The 24,518-nt window shown below is 43.4% G+C and overlaps 2 protein-coding genes across 3 annotated transcripts; one reads left to right on the forward strand and one right to left on the reverse strand.

Moving 5' to 3' along the window:
• The first annotated feature begins 525 nt into the window (after positions 1-525).
• Positions 526-6,545, forward strand: klf4 (Kruppel like factor 4). 2 transcript variants are annotated; one of them, XM_083657259.1, is made up of 5 exons: positions 526-804; positions 942-1,062; positions 2,131-3,025; positions 4,156-4,329; positions 5,530-6,545. In XM_083657259.1, the coding sequence occupies exons 1-5, from the start codon at positions 800-802 to the stop codon at positions 5,703-5,705; spliced, it is 1,371 nt and encodes a 456-aa protein (XP_083513385.1). In that variant the 5' UTR covers positions 526-799; the 3' UTR covers positions 5,706-6,545. The 2 variants fall into 2 exon arrangements, with proteins under 2 accessions (XP_083513385.1, XP_083513386.1); XM_083657260.1 differs by having other exon boundaries at positions 942-1,053.
• Positions 6,546-10,545: 4,000 nt separating this feature from the next.
• rad23b (RAD23 homolog B, nucleotide excision repair protein) lies at positions 10,546-22,559 on the reverse strand. Its single transcript, XM_083657470.1, has 10 exons — positions 22,398-22,559; positions 21,274-21,355; positions 20,390-20,469; positions 18,773-18,999; positions 18,612-18,667; positions 15,897-16,024; positions 15,501-15,630; positions 15,220-15,347; positions 13,177-13,359; positions 10,546-12,429 (listed from the first exon to the last, which is right to left on the reverse strand). Exons 1-10 carry the CDS (start codon positions 22,461-22,463, stop codon positions 12,316-12,318), a joined length of 1,194 nt encoding a protein of 397 aa, XP_083513596.1. The 5' UTR covers positions 22,464-22,559; the 3' UTR covers positions 10,546-12,315.
• Between the last annotated feature and the right edge of the window lie 1,959 nt (positions 22,560-24,518).

A 24,518-nucleotide genomic window follows, 5' to 3' on the forward strand; every position in this document is an offset into this window, starting at 1 on the left:
AGATGCAACTTCCAAATATAAGTCGTGCAATTTGTTGCTTTGTCAGTTGTCATAGGCTACAACAAGATCACATTTGGACTCATAATAAGGTGAGTTGGGCCATATCCAACTGATACCAGTGTGTGGTGGTGGCCCCATCCTTACATAATGGAATAAAAGTCACGTTCATTCCGATGCCTGCTGTCTGCATGCAGCAGTTGAGAAGATGCGCTTCACCCACGTTTGACATGAACAACAGCACTAAGGATAGGTACTGTTGCTATGAATACAAACAAACGTCTCTCTCTCCCTCCCTCCCTCCCTCCCTCTCTCTCTCTCTCTCTCTCTCTCTGCCCCCGCCCTCTCTCCGCCCCCTCCCTCCCTCCCTCGCTTCTAAAGTGTTGTTCCTGTAGTGCTTGTTGCCGGGCAACAGAGAGGCGTGTCCTCACCCCGGTGATTCCTTGCCTTGAATGATTTAAGCAGGGAGAGCCGTGTGTCTCTCACGCTGTAGTGTGTCAGCTCCTTCAGTCTCTGCCCTGCCCGGTGCCTGTGTGGGTCCCTGCATGGCAACGGCCAAGACGAGGCGGAGGGAATCCCCGTGCTGCTGTCCCGGGCCATTTGCATCATCACAGACCGGTCTACCCTCTAAACCCGACGCGCCCTGCAGCGGCGGCGGCATGGCTTCAGCCCCGGGGAGATAACCAACCTGACCCAGAGGAGCAACACTATACTGCGATCTGCTCAGTCTCAGAGAGATCATTCCATTTCAAAAAGGACGCAACAACAGACTTTTTTTTTTTTTTTTTTTTTTTTATCATTGATGAGGTGCGCGCTGCGTTAAAAAACAAAACTTTCATAATAAGAGTTTATTGGTGAACATTGTACTTTTGGACTGCGCGTCGTTCTTTGAGGATATATAACGCCACAAGGAATTACAATATTATTTTTTTGTTTAATTTCAGGCAGCCACCAAATGACTTCGAGATGGCTTTAAGCGGGACGCTTTTACCATCCATTTCCACATTTGCCAGCGGTCCGACTATCAAGAATAAATCCATAGGAAGTGCCAATTCAGTGAGTATGGTCAGTCTCATTAAAATAACGCCTTGGTTTGTTTTTTAAGCATGTTTTATGTTTATGGACACAGTCAGTCTGGGCGTCATACCGCTGTATAGGCAGCGTCCTGGGGCGTGCACCAGCCTAGATAAATACTGTCATAGATTTTCAGCGTGGAGACGCTGAGTGAATGGATAAGCGCGCACATGGGGCTGCTGCTGCTACGGAGCAAAGCACACTGCGCTCCTCGACAGCAAACGGTCTCGATCGCTTGAATTAAATCAATTTGACCTCTGGCAAGATCAAATCGGATGTTCGACTTGTACCAGAGCAGACAGTCAGCCTATAATAATGTTCTGCTGTAGGCTACACTGAGACTCAAAGACAGCGCTTCTTCCCATGACGCTCCTAGTGTTTACCAATTGCAATTTCTGTGCAAAGCAAAGAGTGATCAGTATTCTGCAGTAGCCCGTTCTGTGCCAAGGGCACTTGCTACTCGGCTCGGCTCTGTCATGGCATCATCAGTTTCCATCATAGATCCAGGTGCCTGTCTTCCTCCCTGAGTGCTTTGCAGTCACCATGCTTATATACTATAATGTCCTCAAACTGAATAATAATCACATAGAGCAGCAGGGGGTTCTCAACGCGGGGACCGCGGACCACCAGAGGTCCTTGAGGGGCGCAGGGGTTCCACAGCAAGTGTTAAACTTCAGTATTATTTCAGTTACAAGAAGTGAACACAACAAAACACAGAGAATGTAGAAGATTGACTATTTTGATCATAGTAAATGTTATCTCTGTTAAGTCACAGAATTCTGTAGAAATCATATCTGACAATAAAAAATATTCTCAGATTTGGGCCCGAGACAAAATCTCAACAGATGACGGTCCGTAGGCCTAATGTGGACTAACTTGTGGTCCTTGATATGAAAAGGGTTGAGAATAACTGACATACAGGTATCTATCCAAAACGAGCTCTGTTTAGTAGTCTTCAGGACCGACTCTAAAGTGTTGTGTGTGTGTCTTCTATACAATAACCTGACATGTACAAATCGCCGTTTATTCACTGCTCGCGTCTGTGTGCCTTCGCTCTAGAGATGGAAGGAGGAGTTGTCCCATCTTAAGAGACTCAGCGTGCCGACCGGAAGCAGCTGCTCCGACCTCGACCGCTCCACCGCCGCGGTCACCGCAAGCCCCGGCATGTCCAAGAAGGAGCCGGAGCCCGACCTGGACCTACTGGACTACGACTTCATCCTGTCCAACTCCATGCTCCAGCAGCAGCTCCAGCAGCAGCAGCAGCAGCAGCAGGGGGCCCTGGGGTGCAGCTCAGCCCAGGCCCTGTCACCGTCCCCGGGCTCGTCGTACTCCTCCTCGTACCCCCTCCCGTCCCCGCAGGGCACGGCCAGCGAGCTGCTCTACACCATCCCGGACATCAGCGACGTCTCGCCCTCCGGCGGCTTCGTGGCCGAGCTCATGAGGCCGGAGCTGGACCCGGCGTACCTCCACCCCACCAGCCTCCACGGCAAGTTCGTGGTCAAGACCACCATGGACATGGGCGAGTACGGCCAAGGCGTGAGCGTGGGCAAGGCGTGCGTCGTCGGCGCCGTCCCGGACGCGGCTTCTTCGCGCGCCTCGCCGCCCTTTGCGTGCCACCGGATAAAACAGGAGAACCCCAGTAACTGCTGCACCATGGAGCTCCACCTGACGGGGGTGAACCCCCAGCAGGGCCGAGGGGGCCAGCAGCAGCGGCCCGGACACCTGGACCTGCACGGCTTCTCGGGCGGAGGGCGTCCCCTAGGCAGCGGCGGCGGCGGCAGACTGTCCTCGTCCTCCTCCCTGTCCCCCGACCACCCTCTGAGCCGAGAGCACCAGGTGCTGGGACATCCCCATGCCCAGCTCCCTCCTCTACCTCCCCAGGGATACCACCACAGCTCCCAGCAGGGCTACTCCTCCTTCTCCCAGCAGCAGCCGCCAGCCATGCAATACCAAGGTCAGTGCCGGCGTCGACATGCGTTGGTTTGTTGGGCGGCCCAAATCAGCTTTCGCCTGTCTCTTGTTTTGCTACTGAATGTTCTAATTAATTGAAATTAATTGTTTTTTCCCCATCTCATTCAAATTCTGTCCATTACTCATACATACAACTGGAAGGGAGGAATTCCAAACAGAACAGAGTAGACAACAGAGAAATGAAAAGAATAGTCCATAACCCAAAAACCAACAACAGCATTTTTTTATTTTTTTTAGCTTTTAAAGTTGGGGCAAAGGTCAGAAGGACAGAATTCAATCAAAGCAGATATTGTGCACATTATTAATTTAATTAGAATCCCATCCTTGAGCTGCTTGAGACAAGCCTGTCTGTTTTTAAATTAATGTTGTTTTTTTACAACTTTCTTTACGAACATTCTCCCTAACTTACTGAAATGCTAACACAAATTCTTTTCATTCATGTTAATTCATAATATGTTCTTGAAACTGAACTTTACCCAGCTTCAACATTTCAGTTTCTCTGAAGCCAGGTGAAATGGATCTGATGAATGATAGAGTTTTATTTCTTAAAAACAATGTGTGGAACTTATAGGAAGAAGGCTGACATGCAGGTGTGATCTATCATAACTACTCTAATAAATATGCCACACATGGACAGGACATAATACTTTGAGTATATCAAGTGAATGGCTGCTGTCTTGTGGTTCTTACTGGAGATTTCCTCTCCACCTGTATATAACACGTGACGTCTCTTGCCTGGGAGTGAGTTTCACATTAGTTTTCTCCATAGACATTTCAAAAACTCCTTTATATAACGAGTTTTAAGGCTGGAAGCAACCTGTGACCTACTGAATCCATAAAACATTTCACTTGGAGCAAAAATGAAAAAATCCAAAATTTGATTCCCCCCCAACTTATTTTTGGTTTTTGGTTTTAAATGTTTTATGGTCACTCACGATTCAGTAGGTCACAGGTTGGCTTGGTTCCAGCCTTGAAACTCGTTATATAACTATTTTTCCGAAATCTCCGTGGAGAAAATTAATGGGAAACTCACTTCCGGGGGGCAAGACACGTCACGTGACTTGTCCAGCTCTACGGTGAGGTGATGCTGACCTCTGACCTCTGACCCCACAGAACCCCTCATGATCTCCAGTGGCGGCGACTGCCTGCCGGAGGAACCGAAGCCTAAACGCGGCCGGCGCTCCTGGCCCCGGAAGAGGATCGCCACGCACACGTGTGACTACGTCGGCTGTGGGAAAACCTACACTAAGAGCTCCCACCTCAAGGCACATCACCGCACGCACACAGGTTAGTTACTGTGTGCTATGTCTTGTTTACATTGTCCCCACTTCAAGGCACATCACCGCACACAGGTTAGTCACTGTGTACTATGTCTTGTTTACATTGTCCCCACTTCAAGGCACATCACCGCACACAGGTTAGTCACTGTGTACTATGTCTTGTTTACATTGTCCCCACTTCAAGGCACATCACCGCACACAGGTTAGTCACTGTGTACTATGTCTTGTTTACATTGTCCCCACTTCAAGGCACATCACCGCACGCACACAAGTTAGTCACTGTGTGCTATGTCTTGTTTACATTGTCCCCACTTCAAGGCACATCACCGCATGCACACAGGTTAGTTAGTCACTGTGTGCTATGTCTTGTTTACATTGTCCCCACTTCAAGGCACATCACCGCATGCACACAGGTTAGTTAGTCACTGTGTGCTATGTCTTGTTTACATTGTCCCCACTTCAAGGCACATCACCGCACGCACACAGGTTAGTTAGTCACTGTGTGCTATGTAGTCACTGTGTGCTATGTAGTCACTGTGTGCTATGTCTTGTTTACATTGTCCCCACTTCAAGGCACATCACCGCACACACACAGGTTAGTTAGTCACTGTGTGCTATGTCTTGTTTACATTGTCCCCAATTCAAGGCACATCACCGCACACACACAGGTTAGTTAGTCACTGTGTGCTATGTCTTGTTTACATCATCCACCTTGTCAACCGTTGACTGTCTTAAGTTTTTAGATCTGGTTTAAATGAAGTGATATGGTCTGCAACACACCCTAATCAGCCGATTCTTTTTCATTCTCACCAGCAAGCATATTTTTGTAGTTTGTATTTCTGTTTAACAGCCATTTTATGCCATCGTCGTGTTATGTTGCCATTGTCCAAAGCCACTACGCGACAGCAGCACGACCGTCTCCGCTACTCTGCATTTGGACCGGCTTAGTGGCTGCTGCTGTACTACAGTGTACGAGCGAGTTCCTGAATGGGGGTTGGACGGGTGGGGGGGGATGGGCCTGTTTGGCAGGTGTGATGGAACAGGTTGATACTGATCCTTGCTCAAATACACACTGCTGCCTGATTAGCGTGCCCTTTATACTCTGGCTGCAGGACAGGATGGACCTCTTTTTTCTTGCGCTGAGAGGGGGAAGGTTGGGCCGACGACACTAAAGCGCTCTGTCTGTCTGTCTGTGTCTCCATCACAGGGGAGAAACCGTACCACTGCGACTGGGAGGGTTGTGGCTGGAAGTTCGCCCGATCGGACGAGCTCACGCGCCACTACAGGAAGCACACGGGCCACCGGCCCTTCCAGTGTGCCAAATGTGACCGGGCCTTCTCGAGGTCGGACCACCTCGCTCTCCACATGAAGAGGCACTTATGAGACTTGACTTGGGACGGCCACGGATGAAGGCTTGAGGGAAATATGTTATCGAAAACCCTCCCTCCCCCCGAACAAACTTGTGACGTGCATATTTTAGAACCATAATTTGCCTTCAAGCTGTCGTCAAGCATCGAGACAAGCTGTGCTGTCCACGGCAAAAAGAGCGTTACTCAAGAGCCTAGAGTTTCTTAAGGGACCAAAACTGGAATTTGTCTTATTTAATCGACAAAACTTGGAGGACCAGGTGCCAACAACTCATGACTGGAAATATTGTCAGGGAAACCAGGAACAACAGACTAAACATCTCCCAAGAGGCCTTCGACCAGCAACATTAGTCTCTGTTAACAACTACACACTGTTCAAAAATACTGTATTAAAATAAACAAATCTATATTTATATATACATTTCACCTGCAATGCCATTAATTTCAGGTACAAATGTGATTTATATATTAAAGGATGATGGTGCTCAGTGATGCTAAAGAAGGGTTTTAAAGAAAAGGTACCAAAGATCAAGGAAAAACTACAAAAAGGGTGAAAAATGAAAAGTGCCATAATGGTTGTTTGTGTTTCTCGGAGACGTCTCTTCCACAATCTGAAGTAAATCAGGTGAACACTTCACTTTTCAATGGTGATGGCAATCTTCTAATGCACTGCGGTCGCAAAGTGCAATAATTTATATGAGACATTCATATTTTTGTATTAAATGAGTAACTCTGAACAAAGGTTTTTTTGTTTATAGCCAAAATATGTAATATAATCTTGAATTTTGTACATTTGTAAATAAAATGCTTTGCTAATGTTTTGTATTTTACAATATAATAAAATAAAATGTATTTGAATGTATTTGATAGAATGATTGCTGCTACATGGCTCATCAGCAATGTCCTGTGCAACAGTACAATCCATCTAGTCAACAAAACACGTATGAAATGTTTATTCCAAGTTATAGTTTCTAACTATAAGTTGGAATAAATAAAGTATGTTGGCACCAGAAGGGAAAGAAGCATTAGTCGGATACAGAACGCATCTTAAGTTAACAGAGTTTCCTTGAACATTAAGTTAATGTGGGTTCCCATCATAGACTGTATAATAAGTTCCCATAGAGAGCCAAAGTGGAATGTCACTTCCTGCTTCAGCACTGTACCAGAGATTTTCATCCGCCATCTATTTTCCCATAGACATTTCATAAAATGCTTATAAAAATAGTTTTACTTGTTCAAACCAAACGGTTCAGATATATTTAGAAACAGGAGAGATCGCTTAACATTTCACTCCGACTAAAACGTTAAAAAAAATGCAGGTTTAAAGAAAATCTTTTTTCAATGTTTGTTTTTTTTGGTCTGAGTGAAATGTTCTATGGTCTCTCCCGATTCTAAACATAGCTGAACCGTTTGGTTTGACCAAGTAAAAGTATTTTTTACACGCATTTTACGAAATGTGTATGGGAAAATAAATTGCGGAAGAAAATCTCTGGTACAGTGCTGAAGCAGGAAGTGACGTTCACTTTGCCTCTCTATTGTTGTGTAATGGATAAGCGCATTTAAATGGCAACAATAGCTCAGTGCCGGCTCACACACAATACCCCCCCTGATAATGGTGAGATCGCCGGAGGCAAACTAACACAATGTTGCCGCTAAAAAGATGTTCAAAAATTACACTTCTACAATGTCCTGTTTCCATGGGGTTCTCTTTCCACCTGTCACGCGGAAGAATGGCGAGGACAGCCAAGTTCCTGGCTGACATTCAATGGTGACACCAAATCAGATTACAGCTCTGAACTGAAGATGCAGCTCTTTGAATACAAGCCACAAAGATGCTGTGAGATACTGTCCACATTATGACAATGAGTGTGCATCACTTAGTTTTGAATTATCTATCTACCTACCGGTATCTAGGCTTGCACTGCTCAAGCATAGCGCAAGACAATAGTAATAAGGTATTATTCAAGATTCAAGATCCTTTATTGTCATTGTCATTTTCACAACAATGAAATTGAAGTGCATCCTCTGCAGTGTAAAAGGTTAAAAAGGGAATATAGAAACAGTCAATAAACAAAGACAAGAACAACAAGGACAGACGTCATATACAGAAATTGTAAACAAGACCCTAATAATAAAAAGAAAGCAATCAGTCATTCATTCTGGGCCTTCCTCCTATTGCACGTTGCCACGAATTGCATTATATACTTACTGTATATATATATATATATATACAAATATATATACATACATACATATATATATATATGTATAGGCCTACATGCATTCCACTTAAGTTAAGAAACATCAAAGTCTACACCACCAAAGTGAAGCCAGAAGGAAAACTTTATACTTGTGGATCAGCAGTCAGAAACTGTATTGGACTCACAACAAATTAACACTGTATGACAATAGAAAGTTTGTAGAAATTAGCTTTATTGAAGTCTTAAAAGTGAATGCAGCAGGTTGTTCAAAAACATTGTGTATTTAATTTGGATTTTTGGAACGGCCAGAAAAGCATCATCTGTAAATCTAAGGTTATGGTTGTCTTTGATAAGTAGCCTAATCAATAACATCTAAAACTGATACAAAAAATTGGGAGTTTATGATCTCTGAATGATCAGCTGTCTGTTACAAACTGACAATGACATGCTACCATATCCTATTCTGCTTCACGTACTCAAATGAATCAAAGCCAGCATGAAAATATGTTAAATTCAGTACTTTACAAAAACAAATTCAAATGGCATAAGGGGCAAACATGTTTGAAGAGAAACAGACATCTCTATTCATATAAAGGACATTAATCAAAATTCAAACTATGAAACATTTTATTTCAATTGCATTTAATAAAATGTACATCCTAAATTGTTATTCCCTTCACTATACGAAATTGCAAAGTATGCCTTTGATCTTGACACATTTGGTCAAGATGAAGTTAGTTCAATACATCTCCAGGTTGGAAAGTGAACGCTGTCTTCTGGATGCATGTTGTGGTGTATGCTGCCCCCTGTAGGTCTACATTGCACCAAGCACACCTCGTGCCCCTGGTGACTTCTCATTCATTCCCATAAAACGGGCATAAAGTAAACCATGTATGAGAATTTAATTATAAATTAACAAGAACCAGAGATGGGAAGTAACTAAGTACAAATAATTCCTTACTGTACTTGAGTAGGATTTTCAGGTATCTGTACTTTACGGAACACTGTAGAACACTGAACACTGATAGAAATAAGCTGATGAAGGAGGCTAGTCAGTCCCTGACTCAAATCCCACCTGTCTCTTTATGCTCTGTTGATGTATGGTGAGAGATGGGAGAACATCAGCAAATAACCACGGGCCAGATTTGAACCCAGGTCTCAGGAGAAAGAACCTGATACAGCCCTCACTCAACCCTCTGAGCCACCGCAACCCTGCTGCTGCGGAGAGGCTGCGTGGCTGCACTATGAACATCACATACATGGACTTAAATCAGCTTACTAGTTAACTAGAAGCTCATTTATATTACAGCCATTTCTGGTGATTGCTCAAGTTGTCCGCCAACAACAGAGGTGAAACACAGCAGCAGTGGAAGTCCCTTGGTGGCACACTGTGTATGTCAGTTGCCTACTGAGGTAAGGCTCATGAGTTCAAGCCCGGGATGTGCACATATCCTTGGGTAGCTTTTTTTCTTTTTAATAAAAGTGGCAATAGGCATAAAGTAACAACCCGTTTTTCGTTTTTATTACACTTCTAATTAATTGAATATATTAAAGTGTTAAAATAAATGTTCTTCAATAAACTATACTGCAAAGGAGGGTTGTGACCCCTGGTCTACCAGAACACAGACTACAGACAAACCCACAGACCTACCTGTCTGTTGTTGGAGGATTGTTTATGATTGGCTGTTGAATTAAGTAATTTACATAGAATTGCCAAAGTGTGCCAACTGTCTGTCTGCGATTTTGTTTCTAAATTCAAAGCTACTGCAATCATGGACCTTGATTTATCTTACATTGTTTTATGTAGGCTAATGGTAAGAGAATCCATGGACATTTTCCCATGTTTTTGCATAACATCAAGGTCCAATTTGTGTAAGATTGCTCCACAACAATAACAACACAAAGCCACAAACTTTTGGTGCAACTGTTGCTCAAAGATTGTTTAAATAAGCAACATGCATCCATCTTTAAGTCAGTAAGGCCACAGCTTATAAAATAACATTGTGTTTATCTCTATAGGGATATAGATGGTATAGAGATAGGCACGGTGCCTATCTCTATGGGATTTAGATTGCATAGAGATGGATGGTTACGGATGTAACCCAGGTTTCCTGAGGAAGACTTCTCTCCCTCACAGCTGTTGTGGATTACCACTTTAAGACACTAAATTAGCAGCACCTGGGTGCGATTGCGAGCGCCTGCTGCTGATTGGCCAGCCTCGGCCATATATACCTACTCTCAGCTGCAACACCATTGCTTTTTCTGATTCCAGCTCCATGCAGTCAAGCAGACAGTCGTGTGATAGAACATGACAAGAAGACAAAGCAAATAGCGTTAGTGTTCAGTGAGCCCACTTACTTGATAAGAAGAGAGCTAGTCACTGTGTTTATCTCTATCTCAACTGTGGAACTGCTGTACCATTGGCAGGTGTGTGTGTGTGTCCCCGTTTTAAGGTCAGACGACCCGGGTTCAAATCCGCGTCCTGTGCTCATTTGTTGCATGTTCTCCCTCTCCCACACCTCTGTCTTTCTCTATACAAAGCATAAAATGTTGTAAAATGTAAAAAAAAAAAAAAAAAAAAAGTTAATAACCAGCCATTCATGTTTGATTGAATTTATTTATTTGATAATTGATTTAAAAAAAAAAAGTTATGTATACAACTGCCCAGCAGGAACACATACATTTAAAAAATCATCGAGGTTGACAACACAAGAGAACACAATAAAACATCAAGGACCATGTTGGAAATAAGTGTTTACTTTTACATGGTATATCCCTTGGATCTTTTATTGTCCCTATAGCCATGAATAAAGTCAATCAATCAATCAATCAAAAGGCTTATTTATATTGTGGACTTTGTATTACCCTGATATTAACCTAACCAATCATCAATCTGCATGCCTAAACCTAACCAATCACTCCCGTCTAAACCTTTGCATGTGAAAGTTTTTGTCATTGCCTTGTGGTCACTTATAGTATTATAGCTATATATTTTTTTCTTTTCTTAATTTTTCATTCTTTATTCATTTAAAAACTACATTTATTGTGAATGTGCTGTGTGCCATATCTGGTTTTATTTGGGGGTGGGCAGGGGTCCTTGATGGGGTTCCCCAGCAAAAAGGGGAGTAATTTATTGTCACTATAATTCCATCCATATGTAACAATGATGGGGTACGCTGGGACAAAATTGTATCAAATGGGGGTCCGTGGTCTAATTTGTGTCAATTTAAGGGTCCCTGATGTGAAAAAGTTTGAGAAGCACTGCCCTGTCTTTAACATCACCAGCTGACAAAGCAACGTAGCGCCTCCTACAGGCAGAAACACAGAGCAACACAGCGCCTCCTACAGGTGGATCCACAGAAATGGACACTGTGGACAGACTGCAAAGAGAATCACTCTTTCCTCTGGCTGTCACCATTCAAAACTGAGGATCAAACCCACAACTTCAAAAGTGACTCAGCTTTCACGCATTATGTGCACCTTTTTTGTGGGGGGAAAAACATACACAAATTATTAATCAAAGTATAGTCTTTATGCATCTTAAAATATGTTTTGAAGGGATCTTTTAAGTTTAATAGTATTTGATCCTCTACAGTCTTTCATGCTGTAAAAACAAAGCACTTATAAATTAAGCTACATTATGACCTGTGGAGGAGAGATTTTAGTCCCATCTAAAGCAAACACAGCAGGACAGGCACAGCTCCATTTGTCTTGAAAAGTTTATTTTTCTGTATTTAGAAAAAAAAAAAACTAAACCCTTCTACAGTAGATGTGAACTGTACATGCAGTCAAATATGTTGACATGTCTATAACTTTTTTGCCTCTTTCCACAGCTTGTGTCTTTTAACAAATCAAGAAGAAAACAAAATCTTGTTCACTGTCATTTAAACTGAATTTATATCCTGAGATCCACATTACTTGTCAACTGGGCAAGAAAACGAAAAATACGAATGAGAGTGCGTGAACAATGCCAGAACTTTCCGTCAGAATCGACTCCAACAACCCCCCCAATCACTCACTTTGGAACAAGCCACTTCCGGGTTCAGCCTTTTTAACGCAATTAACTTTCCATAACAATTCTCATAACCATTCCAACCATTCCTCATAACAATCATATTGGTCTTAGCTTACATTATAATAAAGGCATTGATAGAAGACAGGTGATTTCTGATGCATGAAGTAATTTCACTTTCATTTTTTGCTCCGTTTAAACTGATCACAAACGACGTGTTGTCACACACCAGCTAACACAACGATCCAGTGTTACCCAAGAAAAGGTGAATGTGTTGTAAATTTGCAGTGAAACTTTTAGGTAATGTAGGTCTGCTGTTTCCGCTTATATATCCTATATGCACAATCAAAAAGTAGAGGAAGAAATGAACATCAGCAACAAAAGTAAAAGTGAGGATGGTCTTAATCATCTTCTTAATCATCGTCAAAGTTCTGTTGTAAAAGGAAGTTTGCAGCCAGGTTCTCGTTCTTCTCACAAGCAAAGTAGGCTTGTATAACAAGACCCTCTGGGAATCCTAAGGCTTTTAGCTGGAAGTGGAGAAAAGAGTTGAAAATGAGACAAACAATAATTCCAATAAGCAAACCTGACAACTTAAAAAACAACAACTTAAAAATCAGCTTTGTATATAGTGTTGCACGGTATACCAAAATGTAGGCACCTTTTCGATACCTTTTTGTTCAACGGTTCAGAAGTTGAATTTGCCGATGTTCGCTACTTGTACTTGTAGGTCAAATGTGTCTCTCGGAGCTCGAGCTTAAAGGGCCACTTTGCCAATGTTCAAACAGCTTTGTATCAGTACAATGTCGGTAGTATAAATTATGCAAATTAACATTCTTTAACTTCCTCTCGCCCGCAAAACCGGTCCAAATGATGCTAAACGGAAGTGACATAGTGGTGCCTTCAAGGACGTGGGTCTGTGTAGAGAGAACTGTATGGGCAGTATTCACTAATCACCATAACCTGCTCTATAGGTGTGATGGTATGAACCTGAAGGCTGATCAGATATTTCCAATACATGTCTGGGATAATCCATATCCATTTCAATACATGTCTGGTATAATGCACCATATCACTGTTGCGGTAGCGGAAATTCACTTCTCACAACGTCCAATTTCAGTTTCAAGTATAGTATTTGTGCAGTATCGAGTATGGTGCTAATAACTTGGTATTGGTATCAAAGTAAAAATGTTGGTATGGTGACAACACTGATAGGAAAAGCTAGGTGGCGCTATTATGTGTCTGACTGCAGGTGGCGCTGTTATGTGTCTGCTCACCCTCTCAATGGCCTCTTTCTCCTGTGGCGTGACCTGGATATAGTTTGTGTGACTCCCGCTGGGTGCGCCAACTGCCAGCCCTCCGGCGCCCCCTGCAGTCCCGCCTCCGCCAACCTCCGGCACCGCGTCCGGATTGGGCTCGTTCAGCATCGTGATGAACTGCTCCTGGTGGTTACTGATCTCCTGTAGGCCAGAACGGACAGTTTAGGGGGCGGGTCGCTGCAGGACACGGACTAGAAATGAAGCACTGACCACAAGTCTTTTATTAAGCCTCCACAAAATTCAACATTAAATGACTGCATAGTCAAAAGTGAAAATAAAAAAAGCATATTAACTCATTCACCGCCAGTTTAGGACTGCCAATATTTAGCACAGGCCAAAGATTTTCATAATTGTTGGTCATCTTTCAAGACCCACAGTAAATTATCTATTAGCACCAGAGTGATTTGCAATACCTCAAAATGAAGATGTACGTCTCTGGGTTCACCAGGGAAAAAAAGTGAGCTTTTAGCATGTTCTGTACTCTACTTATAGCCATTTATATACACCCTGTTTTCAGCCAAAAAGTCTCTGTGAGAAAAGAAATTGCAGAAAATGGCATTTATGTACACAGCACACAATATCAGGCAGAACTCGCTCTCAATTCTTTTATTTTGAACTGTATTGACATCAGACATGTAAATATTATTCATTATGACACAAATGACAAAATATATATATATATATATATATATATATATATGAAGTGCTTTTTTTTACATTCAACAATACAGTTTGCTCAGTGTGAGTGAGTGTACAGACAGACACACAGACAGACAGACAGACAGACAGACAGACAGACAGACAGACAGACACACACACACACACACACACACACACACACACACACACACACACGATCCCCCTTTTAGATTTCTAACCCCACTTAGGATAAGCAATAACCACGCCCTGTGGCGCTGGGATTGGCCAGGAGCAACACTGGAGGGCACGCAGCCCTCTGGTGAAAGCCATTTATGTGGCGAGGCTGTGTGGAGGAGGAGAACAGCTTCTCCTCCTCCACACAGTTGTGACTCCGTCTCGTCTCTTTCGGGCTGGCACATAGGAACGGGGTCCAGGGACCAGGATCGATCATGTTGGTCACGGGTTTGACTACTGCGGTTTCGATGTCCGCTGCTGTGCAGCAAGTCGATCAGCTCTGCAGCGCGGCGAGGGGGCATTTCAATGGCGTTTCTCCTCTGCAACAAGGAAGCGCGTTTCCTTTCCACCTTCTTCCTAATTTCAAACAACAGCTGCGGTATGTGTTTGATAACGTGCTGTCGGCTTGAGTTTGAGGTTAGGGACCCGAAACTATGTCACAGGCTGGGTAAGTGTTTCAACTATGCGCTGCACTCATAAAAACAAAAACATGTCAAACACGTCATTGGCGGGGAGGGCTATTTCTGATAACACGTCAAAGACGTCATTGGCGGTGAATGAGTTAACCAGAAACTGCATGAATGAGTTTTTGCCCCGGCCCGATAAATCCCATTGACAACCATAAATCATCATCATAAATTATCATCATCGTACATACATTTGCCGAAGTGGGCTCTGTCTGTCTGCGTTTTTGGTCATGTTTTTGGTCCCACATTGTGAGATTTGTGATGATTCTGGTCAGCAATGATGTCACTGAAGATGTCACAATGTCTATGACATCATCAGTGATGTCACACGAGCATGTCACACGAGCATGATTATTCGATAAATCTTCTACAAATAAACTGGAAGTGAAGTCTATATGCAATGTGCGGAGACTGTGAGGCGTAGCGAGGTGCGGGAGATTTGGGTTCAAGAGGGTTCAATGTAGGGAAACAGTGGATTTATCCATCCATCCATCCACTGATCACTCACTGACGTCAAAAAAGGCAAAATCCAAAACATTAAGCCCAAACAACTTTGTCGACTAAAATACCAAGAAACTGCTTCAAAACCATTTACCAAGGGTCCTCGTCACAGCGACACTTAAGATTCCAAATCAGTAGAATAACGTCCTCCAACATGTACCTGCAGCAGCTCGGGGTTCTCCCGGCCGATCTCCTGCAGCAGGGCGGGGAGCAGACCTGCGTTCTGTTGGATGAGCTGTCTCATCACATGGAACTGCGGCTGGTTTCTTAGGAAGTTCAGAGGGTTGCCTGGAGGGACAGAGAGAAGAACGAGAGGGACAGAGTAAGCAGAAAGAACCAGGAGATAATATGATGAAGAGGACGGAGGCGTACGGTGAATCACAGAAACACCAAGGTTGCTTATCGAGACTGCGGTAATGCACGGCACGGGGCCACACTCACCACCACTTTGTGAGGAGCCAGTGTTGGCCGGGACGCTTATGTCGGCTGTGGGCACAGTTGGCACTCCGCCCACCGGAGGCGCCACAGGGTCAGGCCCTCCCGTGTCACGCCTCTCCCTGGTTGGGATGCCCTGTAGAAAAGTCACAGGATACAACATAAGAAAAACAATGCTATGTATGATATGAAAGCGTTTTGACTGTTGGCCATTTGTCTGCGTCTCCCATCGCGAGCGTTTGGATTGCTTGTGTTCTCACTTGAGTTTAGAGTTTTAGGTTTGCTAGACCATACTCCTTGACGCAATGACGCTTCTTCTTTTGACTAAACTGAATGAAAGGCTGAGAATATTGGCATGTAAAAGACATTTGGTCGGGGGGTAGGAAACAACGCTGTTCTTACTGTGAGCAGGTACTCCACGGCTCTGTCTGGGTTGTTGAAGCTGGCTCTGAGAGCGGCCACCACCTGATCTCTCTCGTAGCCCATCAGCATCATCTCTGTCACAATGGCGTCATACGACTGGCCGGTGACTAAACACACATAAACACACAGAGACCGTTTCAGTGCCTTCCAGTAGGGTTAGAACAATATAGCAGAGGTGAACATAAAAATAATACACTTGGGTTTGTGTGTGTTCAATTTCTGCACATATCCCATTGTTGGGGAAAGTAGTAATAATAATAATAAATTGTATTTGTATTGCACTTTTCATTTTGACCAAATCCCAAAGTGCTACAGAGGTAAAAAATAATAATAATAATAATAATAATAATAATAATAATAATAATAATAAAATAATAAAAATTAAAAGATAAAAACATAGAGAAATAAAATAAAATAATAATAATTAAAAGAAAAACAATTAAAAGAACATTAAAAATCACATAAAAAGCCTGAGAAACTAAGGAAAAGCATAGAGCTAGGAGAAGGCTTTATTAACACATTCACTGCCAGACGTTTTTTTTTTACTGTAGTTAGCTTCTGCCAGAGGGGTTTTTTGAGGATTCTGGCTCATCTTTCAAGACCCGAGGATTCTTTTCTGCTAAGATTTTGTGAACACACAATATCTCAAAAGAACTAATAGAATGTGTGCTTTCTCTGTCTAAAAGAGTTAGTTTGTAGAGTTAGTAGTTATGTAAGCATTAGCAGTTGAATACAGCATGGTTTCAGCGTCAGAAAAATTATTCCGAGATAAACGGCTTTTTGTGAAATTCGATAGAACAGTCACTTTAACCATTCATTTTTGGCATCAGTAAGACGTCAGACATCTAAACAATAGTTTTGAACAGTAATTTCCTCCATAACAGCAGGAAACCCCCCTCTGCTTCCAACTCCTCCCTCCGTGGGCGTTCTTCTTGGCTGCAGCGGCCGTCACAAGCTTGTCACCAGTCTCACTGCTTTGCTGCTGCTGCTGCCTGTCTGCGCGGCCGCTGTTTGAGGAAGTCTGGATGGACTCGCTCGCTTCTTGGAGTTTTGGTTGAGAGAAGCTTTTGCGATTCTGGTCATATTTATGCTGCGTGTTTCAAAGTGTGTTCCACCTGTAATCTATTATGCAAATTTGCAATCCCGCATCGCCAGCAATCAGCGCGAAAACGAAAGCGTTTTCCCCCATCCATTTTCATGAGAATGGCTGCTTTTTGCTTGCCTTCCTCTAGTCAGGAGAGCACTGTTGCCACTTAGTGGGTCGGTGGAATGGGTTGTAAACGTTCGGTGGCTCCAATAATTATATAAGAGATGTAAAAGGGTTAGATGCACATCCCACGGTCAAAAAAAAAAAATCATTTTTTTGACGTATTAATACATCATTGGCAGTCAACCGTTGGATTATTTTTGACGTATTAATACGTCATTGGCAGTGAACGTGTTAAAAAGGAAAGTTTTCAGTCCCTTTTTAAAAGCATCCACCGTCTGTGGTGCCCTTAGATGGTCGGGAAGGCTGTTCCACAGACGGGGAGCGGCCGAGCAGAATGCCCGGTCTCCCATGGTGCGGAGTTTGGTCCTGGGGGGACGGAGGAGGTGGTTGTTTTTTGAGCGGAGGTTACGGGAGGAGGTTTGTGTTGTGAGCAGTTCTTTGAGGTATTGGGGGGCATGTCCATGGATACACTGATGTGTGAGCTGGAGTAGTGCTGGAGGGGCACACTTGCTGCCTACTGACAACAAGTCTGAATGAGAGTAAGGTTGTGTCGCGGTTGGTTTTCCTGTTGTCATGGTTTCCCCCCCGTGTTGTGCTAACAGTGCAGACCCTTCATAGCCATTTCCTCAGTTTAGCCATCAGGTGTCAATCATGTGTCAATTTGCTTGCTAATTTGCTAGGTACCAGGGAATGAATGGCACTTTGGTGGTGTGCGAGTGTTGCACACTGCACACAAAAGTACACTACTGTACCAGGCAACTGGAACCGAACTCCCACATACGAGGACGTACTGTAACAGTTGGCAGGCCAGAATGAACTGACAACCCAGATTCACACATGGACCAATAAATGTATTGGCTGACTAGAGCATTTAAATTAAAGCATCTACGATGACCTTTCAATTTTGTGTCGGTTGTAGCGGCGCCTGTGGACAAAAGCGGTACTGTTTTTGCCCGGAACGAAAATCGCATTTTCTGAACACCGAGGCTCCTTCCGCTGTCTCCACCAGGGCTGTCTGAGCGGCGGGCAAGCTGTGCATGTGCATGGCTTCTCCTCCGAGCCCGTCCTGTACACCAGGCCCCCCCTCCCGCTATTTTATTCACTGCATAAGGTTAACGTTATCGCTTCGCCCGCTGGCCAGAACAAAAATGACAACCAGTTTCACACGGATGTTGACACGTGACAGACGCTCTGCCCGGTCCCCGCACGGGCATTTAGAAAAACAAGATAGAAATCGCCGATCTCCTCGCTGACGGTCTCATTTACTGATATAGGTAAGATGTGAGACATCAGTATTACATTTAGACTGTTTCATAACCAGTTAAAAGTTCCTCGTAGCTGCTTTAAAACATAAAAACTGCACAGATGGTGCAGTATTTGCAAAATAAGATTTTGAAAAACAACTCAAGATATTACTTTTGTCTTATCTCTGCCATCAACCATCGGAAAATAATCACTTGAAAATCTTAAAAATGTGGTCTCACCTAGAGCCGAAATTGCCTCATCAACTAAGTTTGTGTTTGTTGAGGCCTCAGAGGTTCTGCAAGAGAAAAGCAGAGCTTTTGGTGAGGCATGATGGGTACATCTTTAGCATTATGCAATGGTATCAGAGAAACAGTCAAAAAAAGTTCTACCCGTTCTTTACCCGATAGAGGTGGAAGCTGGGTCAGCAGTGGATGGCTGCCTCTCCTCTGGTTTGTCCTCTGTGGGTGCCCCGTCTGGTTTGTCCTCTGTGGTTGCCTCGTCTGGTTTGTCCTCTGTGGGTGCGCCCTCTGGTGGGGTGTCGGGGACAGACACTGAGGCTGTGGGACCTGTAGTGCTGGAGGCCAAAGTGGCAGTTGAAGGCTGGGGAGCTGTTGGGGTCGCTTTAGGCTGCAAAACAATGTAAGAATAAAAACATAATGGAACCGCTATATTATTTCACTTTGAATTCACGATAGGTCATTTATAAATCGGGTTACTACGAACAAAGAAAAGTTTGGAGCAAATCGTGGCATGTTAAGTTTCCCTGAAGTTTTCACAGCAGGAGACTCAGTCTGTGGATTGAGTTCAATACTGCTCGTCTTCTTCTTATTCCCTGTAGGCTCCTAAGTGGAGCACAGGGCCACAACCACACGACGCCAACGGGCTCCGGGCAGCCTACTGCGATTGTGGTTTCTGTAGCAAGTAGGGCTGGATATCGTTCAAAAATTTTCAATATCAATACCGGTACCTTTTTTCGATACTTTACTCTCTGCAATAAAAAAAAAAAAAAATGAATTTCAGTTGTACAAAAAATAAGCCCAAACTTCTCAATTTCAACATCGTTATTTATTTATCACATAATTTGGTCATCTCGCGCTCGTATGCCGCCTGCAATCAAGGACATCTCGAAAAAAAAACAAGATGCGCTTATAGGTATTGAAATTTGGTGAATCGATGCTCGATAGTATTGATGACTGCCCTCGCTGCTCATCTGCACATCTTCAAATGGCATAAATCGATTAGAGATCCATTTAGATCCATTTCTATACATTGAGAAACTTAATTAGATTCCGTGCCTCTGTATGGGAATCACAGATGCCCGTTAAGAGGCCATCTGATGTAGCGCATCATCTCATGAAGCGACAGATGACTGACTGACCTGAATTGACCTTGGGATGACCTCGACTGCGCCGTGGGAAAAACACTTCAACAAGTCCGTTCTATATTGTGAATGATGGCAATGTAATAGCAACAGTGAAAGATCAGTGGGTTCTGAAATCCAGGTCAATAAAACTGTCCCACAGGCGTGTAGCAAACATCTCCCTATTTGCACACAAATGACAAATAAAGGGAGACCGGACACATGCGGTCTCGTCCTTGTCCAAGCTGTGACCCGCTGCTGTCATCTGTCACCATGAGCTACTACAGCAGCAGAGCCAATATCAGGAGGTGTCCACCATTAGCCACCACAGGGAGGTCACTTAACTCGTATGCCATTTTCCTTACCCCCCCCCCCCCCCCATCTCGAACAAAACAAGACAAAACGATCAATTAGGTCTCTCCCCTGGACACCGTACCCTCCTCCAATGACATGGCATGTTGATTAACCAAACTGTCATCGTCAGTGGTGATCACACTGTGAGACGCTGTCTCATGTACAGACGAGACTTAAGTGGCTGGCTGTGAAATAGATGGTTTACTAAACATAATAGCTCCTATTCAACACTGTTTGTGGCATATCTTACATAAAAATCTCAAACTAAACCCACACATTTTTAAATGAATTCTAAATCCCAACCTTTGTCACCATGACGACCACAAAGTTCTTCTCGTCGATTTTGTATTCCTTGAGGGCCGTGTCATCGTTGAGAATTTTACCTAGGGAAAAAATGGCAAAATTGCGTTGAAGAGGAGCAGCACAATTTGTGTCAGTCACAGTGTGTGACGTAGCCCAACGCGGGTACATTGTCACAACTTTGGCCAACGGCCAACGTTAATGATATCAGGAAGCCCATCTGAGGAAGAAAAAAAACTATTTCATTCCTGCCATTGCAAAAATAAGAAGGAGGAGGAAGAATATCCATTGCATTTTTCTCTGATGGAGTTCAATTTGTCTCCCACCACCACCTTTGACTAATATTTCCTGTGGGAAACCCAGACAGGCGTTATTGCTAGGATTCAACTTATGCTAAGTTGCTGCCAATATAGTTGTTAGTATAATTTTCATGCTGCTGCTAATGTTTTACAGTCATTTCCCACACTGTAGTTTCTTCCAAGTAGTTTGTATAGCTTCACTAGCTAGCACTATAGAATCAAGGTCTTTCTTCAAAATTCAGACTTTGATACAAGCTAATAAACAGTGTACTTTTGCAGAAAAAAAGCTAGTTGTACACAGCGGCTTTCTACACAGTGACAGTCCGATGGTAGCAATGGGTTAGCTCATAACCACCTTTGCTATCATGACACTATCATGTTCCTTCTCCATAAGAAACAAACAAATTAATGAATGTCTAATTTGTGGGAATTAATAAATGCATCATCCACTACTTAATCGGGTAATCACTGATCAACTGAAAATGCAGTGGACTTGCATGCTGAAGAAGCTCATTGTTGCTCTGCTACAGCTAGTATTGTTTCATAAAGAAAGAATAAAGGAGGTTTAAAAACACAGTAGTAACATACCAGCATATATCAGTTTCTGTCCAGCGAGTGGAAAACTGTCCTTCCCCTTCTCATGTTCGATCATTTCTTTTAATGTCTTTACCTGTGGAAATAAGAAGAACACCTTTCTTAAAAGTTACCAGGTGCTGCAAAATAAAAGGAATGAAACAATCGGCTGTGATAAAAGCAGGAGTTGCACTGTCTATGTTATAAAATAAAGTCCAATCAACAGTTCACCACCTTGCTATAAAATTTAAGAAGTTAAATGACAGTTCAGTTCAGATGATACCACTGGCTCATTGAGGCCTACACAGAGAGTTCAGAAACCATGTTGGACACTGGACTCAACCTGTTCACAGCATTACAGCATTACAGCATAATGACGGCAATGACAAGTTTACCAATTCAACGCAAGTTCATAAACATGAGTTTTCAGCTGTGTTAAACAAAAAAATACAGTTTAATGATGGTACACCCTGAAGCAGGCTGATCCAACATATAGGGGCCATGACTGCAATCGCTCAATGAACTTATGTCTGAATTTTGCCCTGGTAAATGTTTAGAGGGTTGTTTGCATATCTAAACCTATGCTTCAGTAACTTAACGTTACATAAGGTAGGGTAGCAAACACAGAAAATGCTACAAGGCAGCCAATCTCACTAATATTAATAATAATACATTATTATTATTATTATTATTATTAATAATAATAATATCTATGGTGCGTGGATGTTGATTTCTTCCATAGTAAACAAAAACTTTGGTTTGAAACTTTGGCTGGCTGACAAACCATTGAACCTGTCACCCTTGACGTCACCCCACCTGACATCTTCCTTGGGCTACGTCTAAATGCTGCCGCGAGATAAACTCATTTGCTAAACAGTTATCAAGCAGCACAGTTGACACAAGTTTGTCCCACATTTCGCGTGAAACACCACCATCGTCTTGCTTACCGGATCTATCTCCACATATCACCATATTAACTCCAGTCCATTCAAACAAAGCGCCGTACATAAATTAACGTTACTGGTCAAGCAGATCCATAACTGATCATCAGCAAACGCGAATTCCGAACAGTATCTCGTTCCAGGACATAGTCATCTCCCGCTCCACCCCCTCCACAAATGTATGGTTTCAACTCTCACCGTCTCCTCTCCATCGATGTCGATTTTAAACGACTGCTGCTGTAATGTTTTCAGAGTTATCTGCATTTTGGCGACTTAGTTTTCTTCACCGTCTCTGTTCAAACGCTGCGGATCCAACTTGAAAGAATCTTTGCTGTTTTCGTTGGCTCATTACAAACTGTCGGCCGCCATGACGGTTTGGCTTTCTTCTTCTTCTCTCAAACACGGGGCGACAATGTGACAGCTATAGCGCCCCCACTGGCTACACAGTGAAATTGAACAATTGATTCCACAGACCAGAGCTATTTTCTTATTAATCAATGAAGTATGCAACTATAAAATATGAGTGATAATCAATCAAGAAAGTACTACTGTTTATATTCATATATTATTCAATTGTATAATATAATAATTATATATTGTATATTATGTTCATTTAAATGAATGCACCAATATGAACGTTATGGTGCTACTATTTTACTTCTGCCCAAACTTTGTGGATAAAGGGCTCGAGCTCCTGCTGCTTTGACGTTGGAAAGAGCGATGTTTAGATATAATAGCTCTGTTTGTGATCAGGAAATATGAATGTAAAGTTTTAAATCCATGGCTCACTATGAGTGCGGTCTGTAGAGATTTGCACTGGAGGTAAGTTTGATTTAGTGGTCACAGAGGGCCCGTTCTATTATGTGAGCCAGCTTTAAAATCAAGCTTTGGCTGCGTGAAGGTACATTCCAAGACACAAACTGAGGTCACCTGCCTTCTGTGTGCGTATTTGGAAGGGAGCCTGTAATCGCTGTCAAGTAGAACTAATTGTTATGCATGATTTGAGTTGCTCGGTCCTGGGTCAGATGAGGCAAGCTATAGCCAGACAATTCAATATTGTTCCACTGATTTTCACTTTTTCCAAAGAAGAAGAAAGTAACAACGGTAAGATGTGCTTTGGGTTAAACAAGTTGGTGATTATCCAAATAATATACAGACAGCAAAACGCAGCCAGCTGTGTTCTGGTGAGCGGACACTAGTGGCCAGATGGACACTGGAGAGCTATTAGCTTAGAGTGACACTTGACTTGGCTGACAGCTTGGTTGGAAGCCAACACGCTACAGCTACACTCCTCATTGTTTTACAATGCAAAATGGCTTTTCAAGGATGTTGTGCTTTGCTAAAGTCATTATAATGTCGGATAATATGTCTCCAGTCTGCGATCTAGTAGCCTAAGTCTATTGATCCTGATTGTTCCACTTTCATAACAGAAACACATTCATCTTGCAACAACACCAATATTAAGCATTTTAGAAGTCCAAAGGTGTCGTTGTAGAGTTGGCACAAACTAGAAATGCCCTGATAAGGATGCCTTTTTGGACAAAACCCAGGAGGTTGCACCAAAACATGGTTCAGTAGCTATAAGCATGAGCTATTTCAAAACCTCTTTATGCCTCTGGCGACAGCCGTGGCCGCAGGCGTTATGTCTTCGGGTTGTCCGTCCATCCGTGTATCATGTACGTACATCCGTCTGATGCTCATTCATACTTGGACTCGAGGATGAACTGATTCGATTTTGGGGGTCAAAGGTCAAAGTTCAAGGTCGCTGTGACCTCACGCCCGTCCCATCAAGGAAAGGGGCGGGGCTTGGTAAAAGGGGCCATAGCTAGCTAGGGGTAGGAAGGTCGTAGAGTCGGGATTCGAGGGGTGGGTAGTAGGGGGAGTGGCTAGGTGGGATGTGGGTGCTGGGAGGGGGCATGATCAGTAAGGGGGCGGGTCTAGGGAAAACGGGCACTAGCTAGGGAGAGGATGATAGAGAGTTGGCGTCCGAGGGATGGGTATAGGGGGAGTTGCTAGGGGGATGTGGGAGGGGGCGTGGTGAGGGAAGGGGGTGGGGCTAGGGTAAAGAGGCCGTAGCTAGGGGATAGGGAGGTCATAGAGAGTCGCGGTTCAAGGGGTCAACACAGGGGTCAGCCAATTACTTCCTATTGTGTTGACACTTCCTGTGACAGTACAGTACTAGTGAGCAGGTAAAACAGACGGTGTTTTGAACAGGAAGTCATAACACAACTGGGTCAAGTGGGCGGGGCTACATAAGGTGAATAGGGGTAGGACCATTTTCCATGTTGAAAATGATTAGCCATGTTGTTGATGTACGTT

The sequence above is a fragment of the Poromitra crassiceps genome (assembly GCF_964638095.1).
Source record: "Poromitra crassiceps genome assembly, chromosome: 21".
Taxonomy (NCBI): Eukaryota; Metazoa; Chordata; class Actinopteri; order Beryciformes; family Melamphaidae; genus Poromitra; species Poromitra crassiceps.

Coding starts and splice junctions, on each gene's coding strand:
- klf4 (XM_083657259.1), top strand. Junction 3,026..4,155: donor GCCAGCCATGCAATACCAAG/GTCAGTGCCGGC, acceptor CTGACCCCACAG/AACCCCTCATGATCTCCAGT. Junction 4,330..5,529: donor ACATCACCGCACGCACACAG/GTTAGTTACTGT, acceptor TCTCCATCACAG/GGGAGAAACCGTACCACTGC.
- rad23b (XM_083657470.1), bottom strand. CDS start 22,463: ATGCAGATAACTCTGAAAACATTACAGCAGCAGTCGTTTAAAATCGAC. Junction 18,668..18,772: donor CCAGCTTCCACCTCTATCGG/GTAAAGAACGGG, acceptor TTTCTCTTGCAG/AACCTCTGAGGCCTCAACAA. Junction 12,430..13,176: donor AGAAAGAGGCCATTGAGAGG/GTGAGCAGACAC, acceptor CTCCACTTCCAG/CTAAAAGCCTTAGGATTCCC.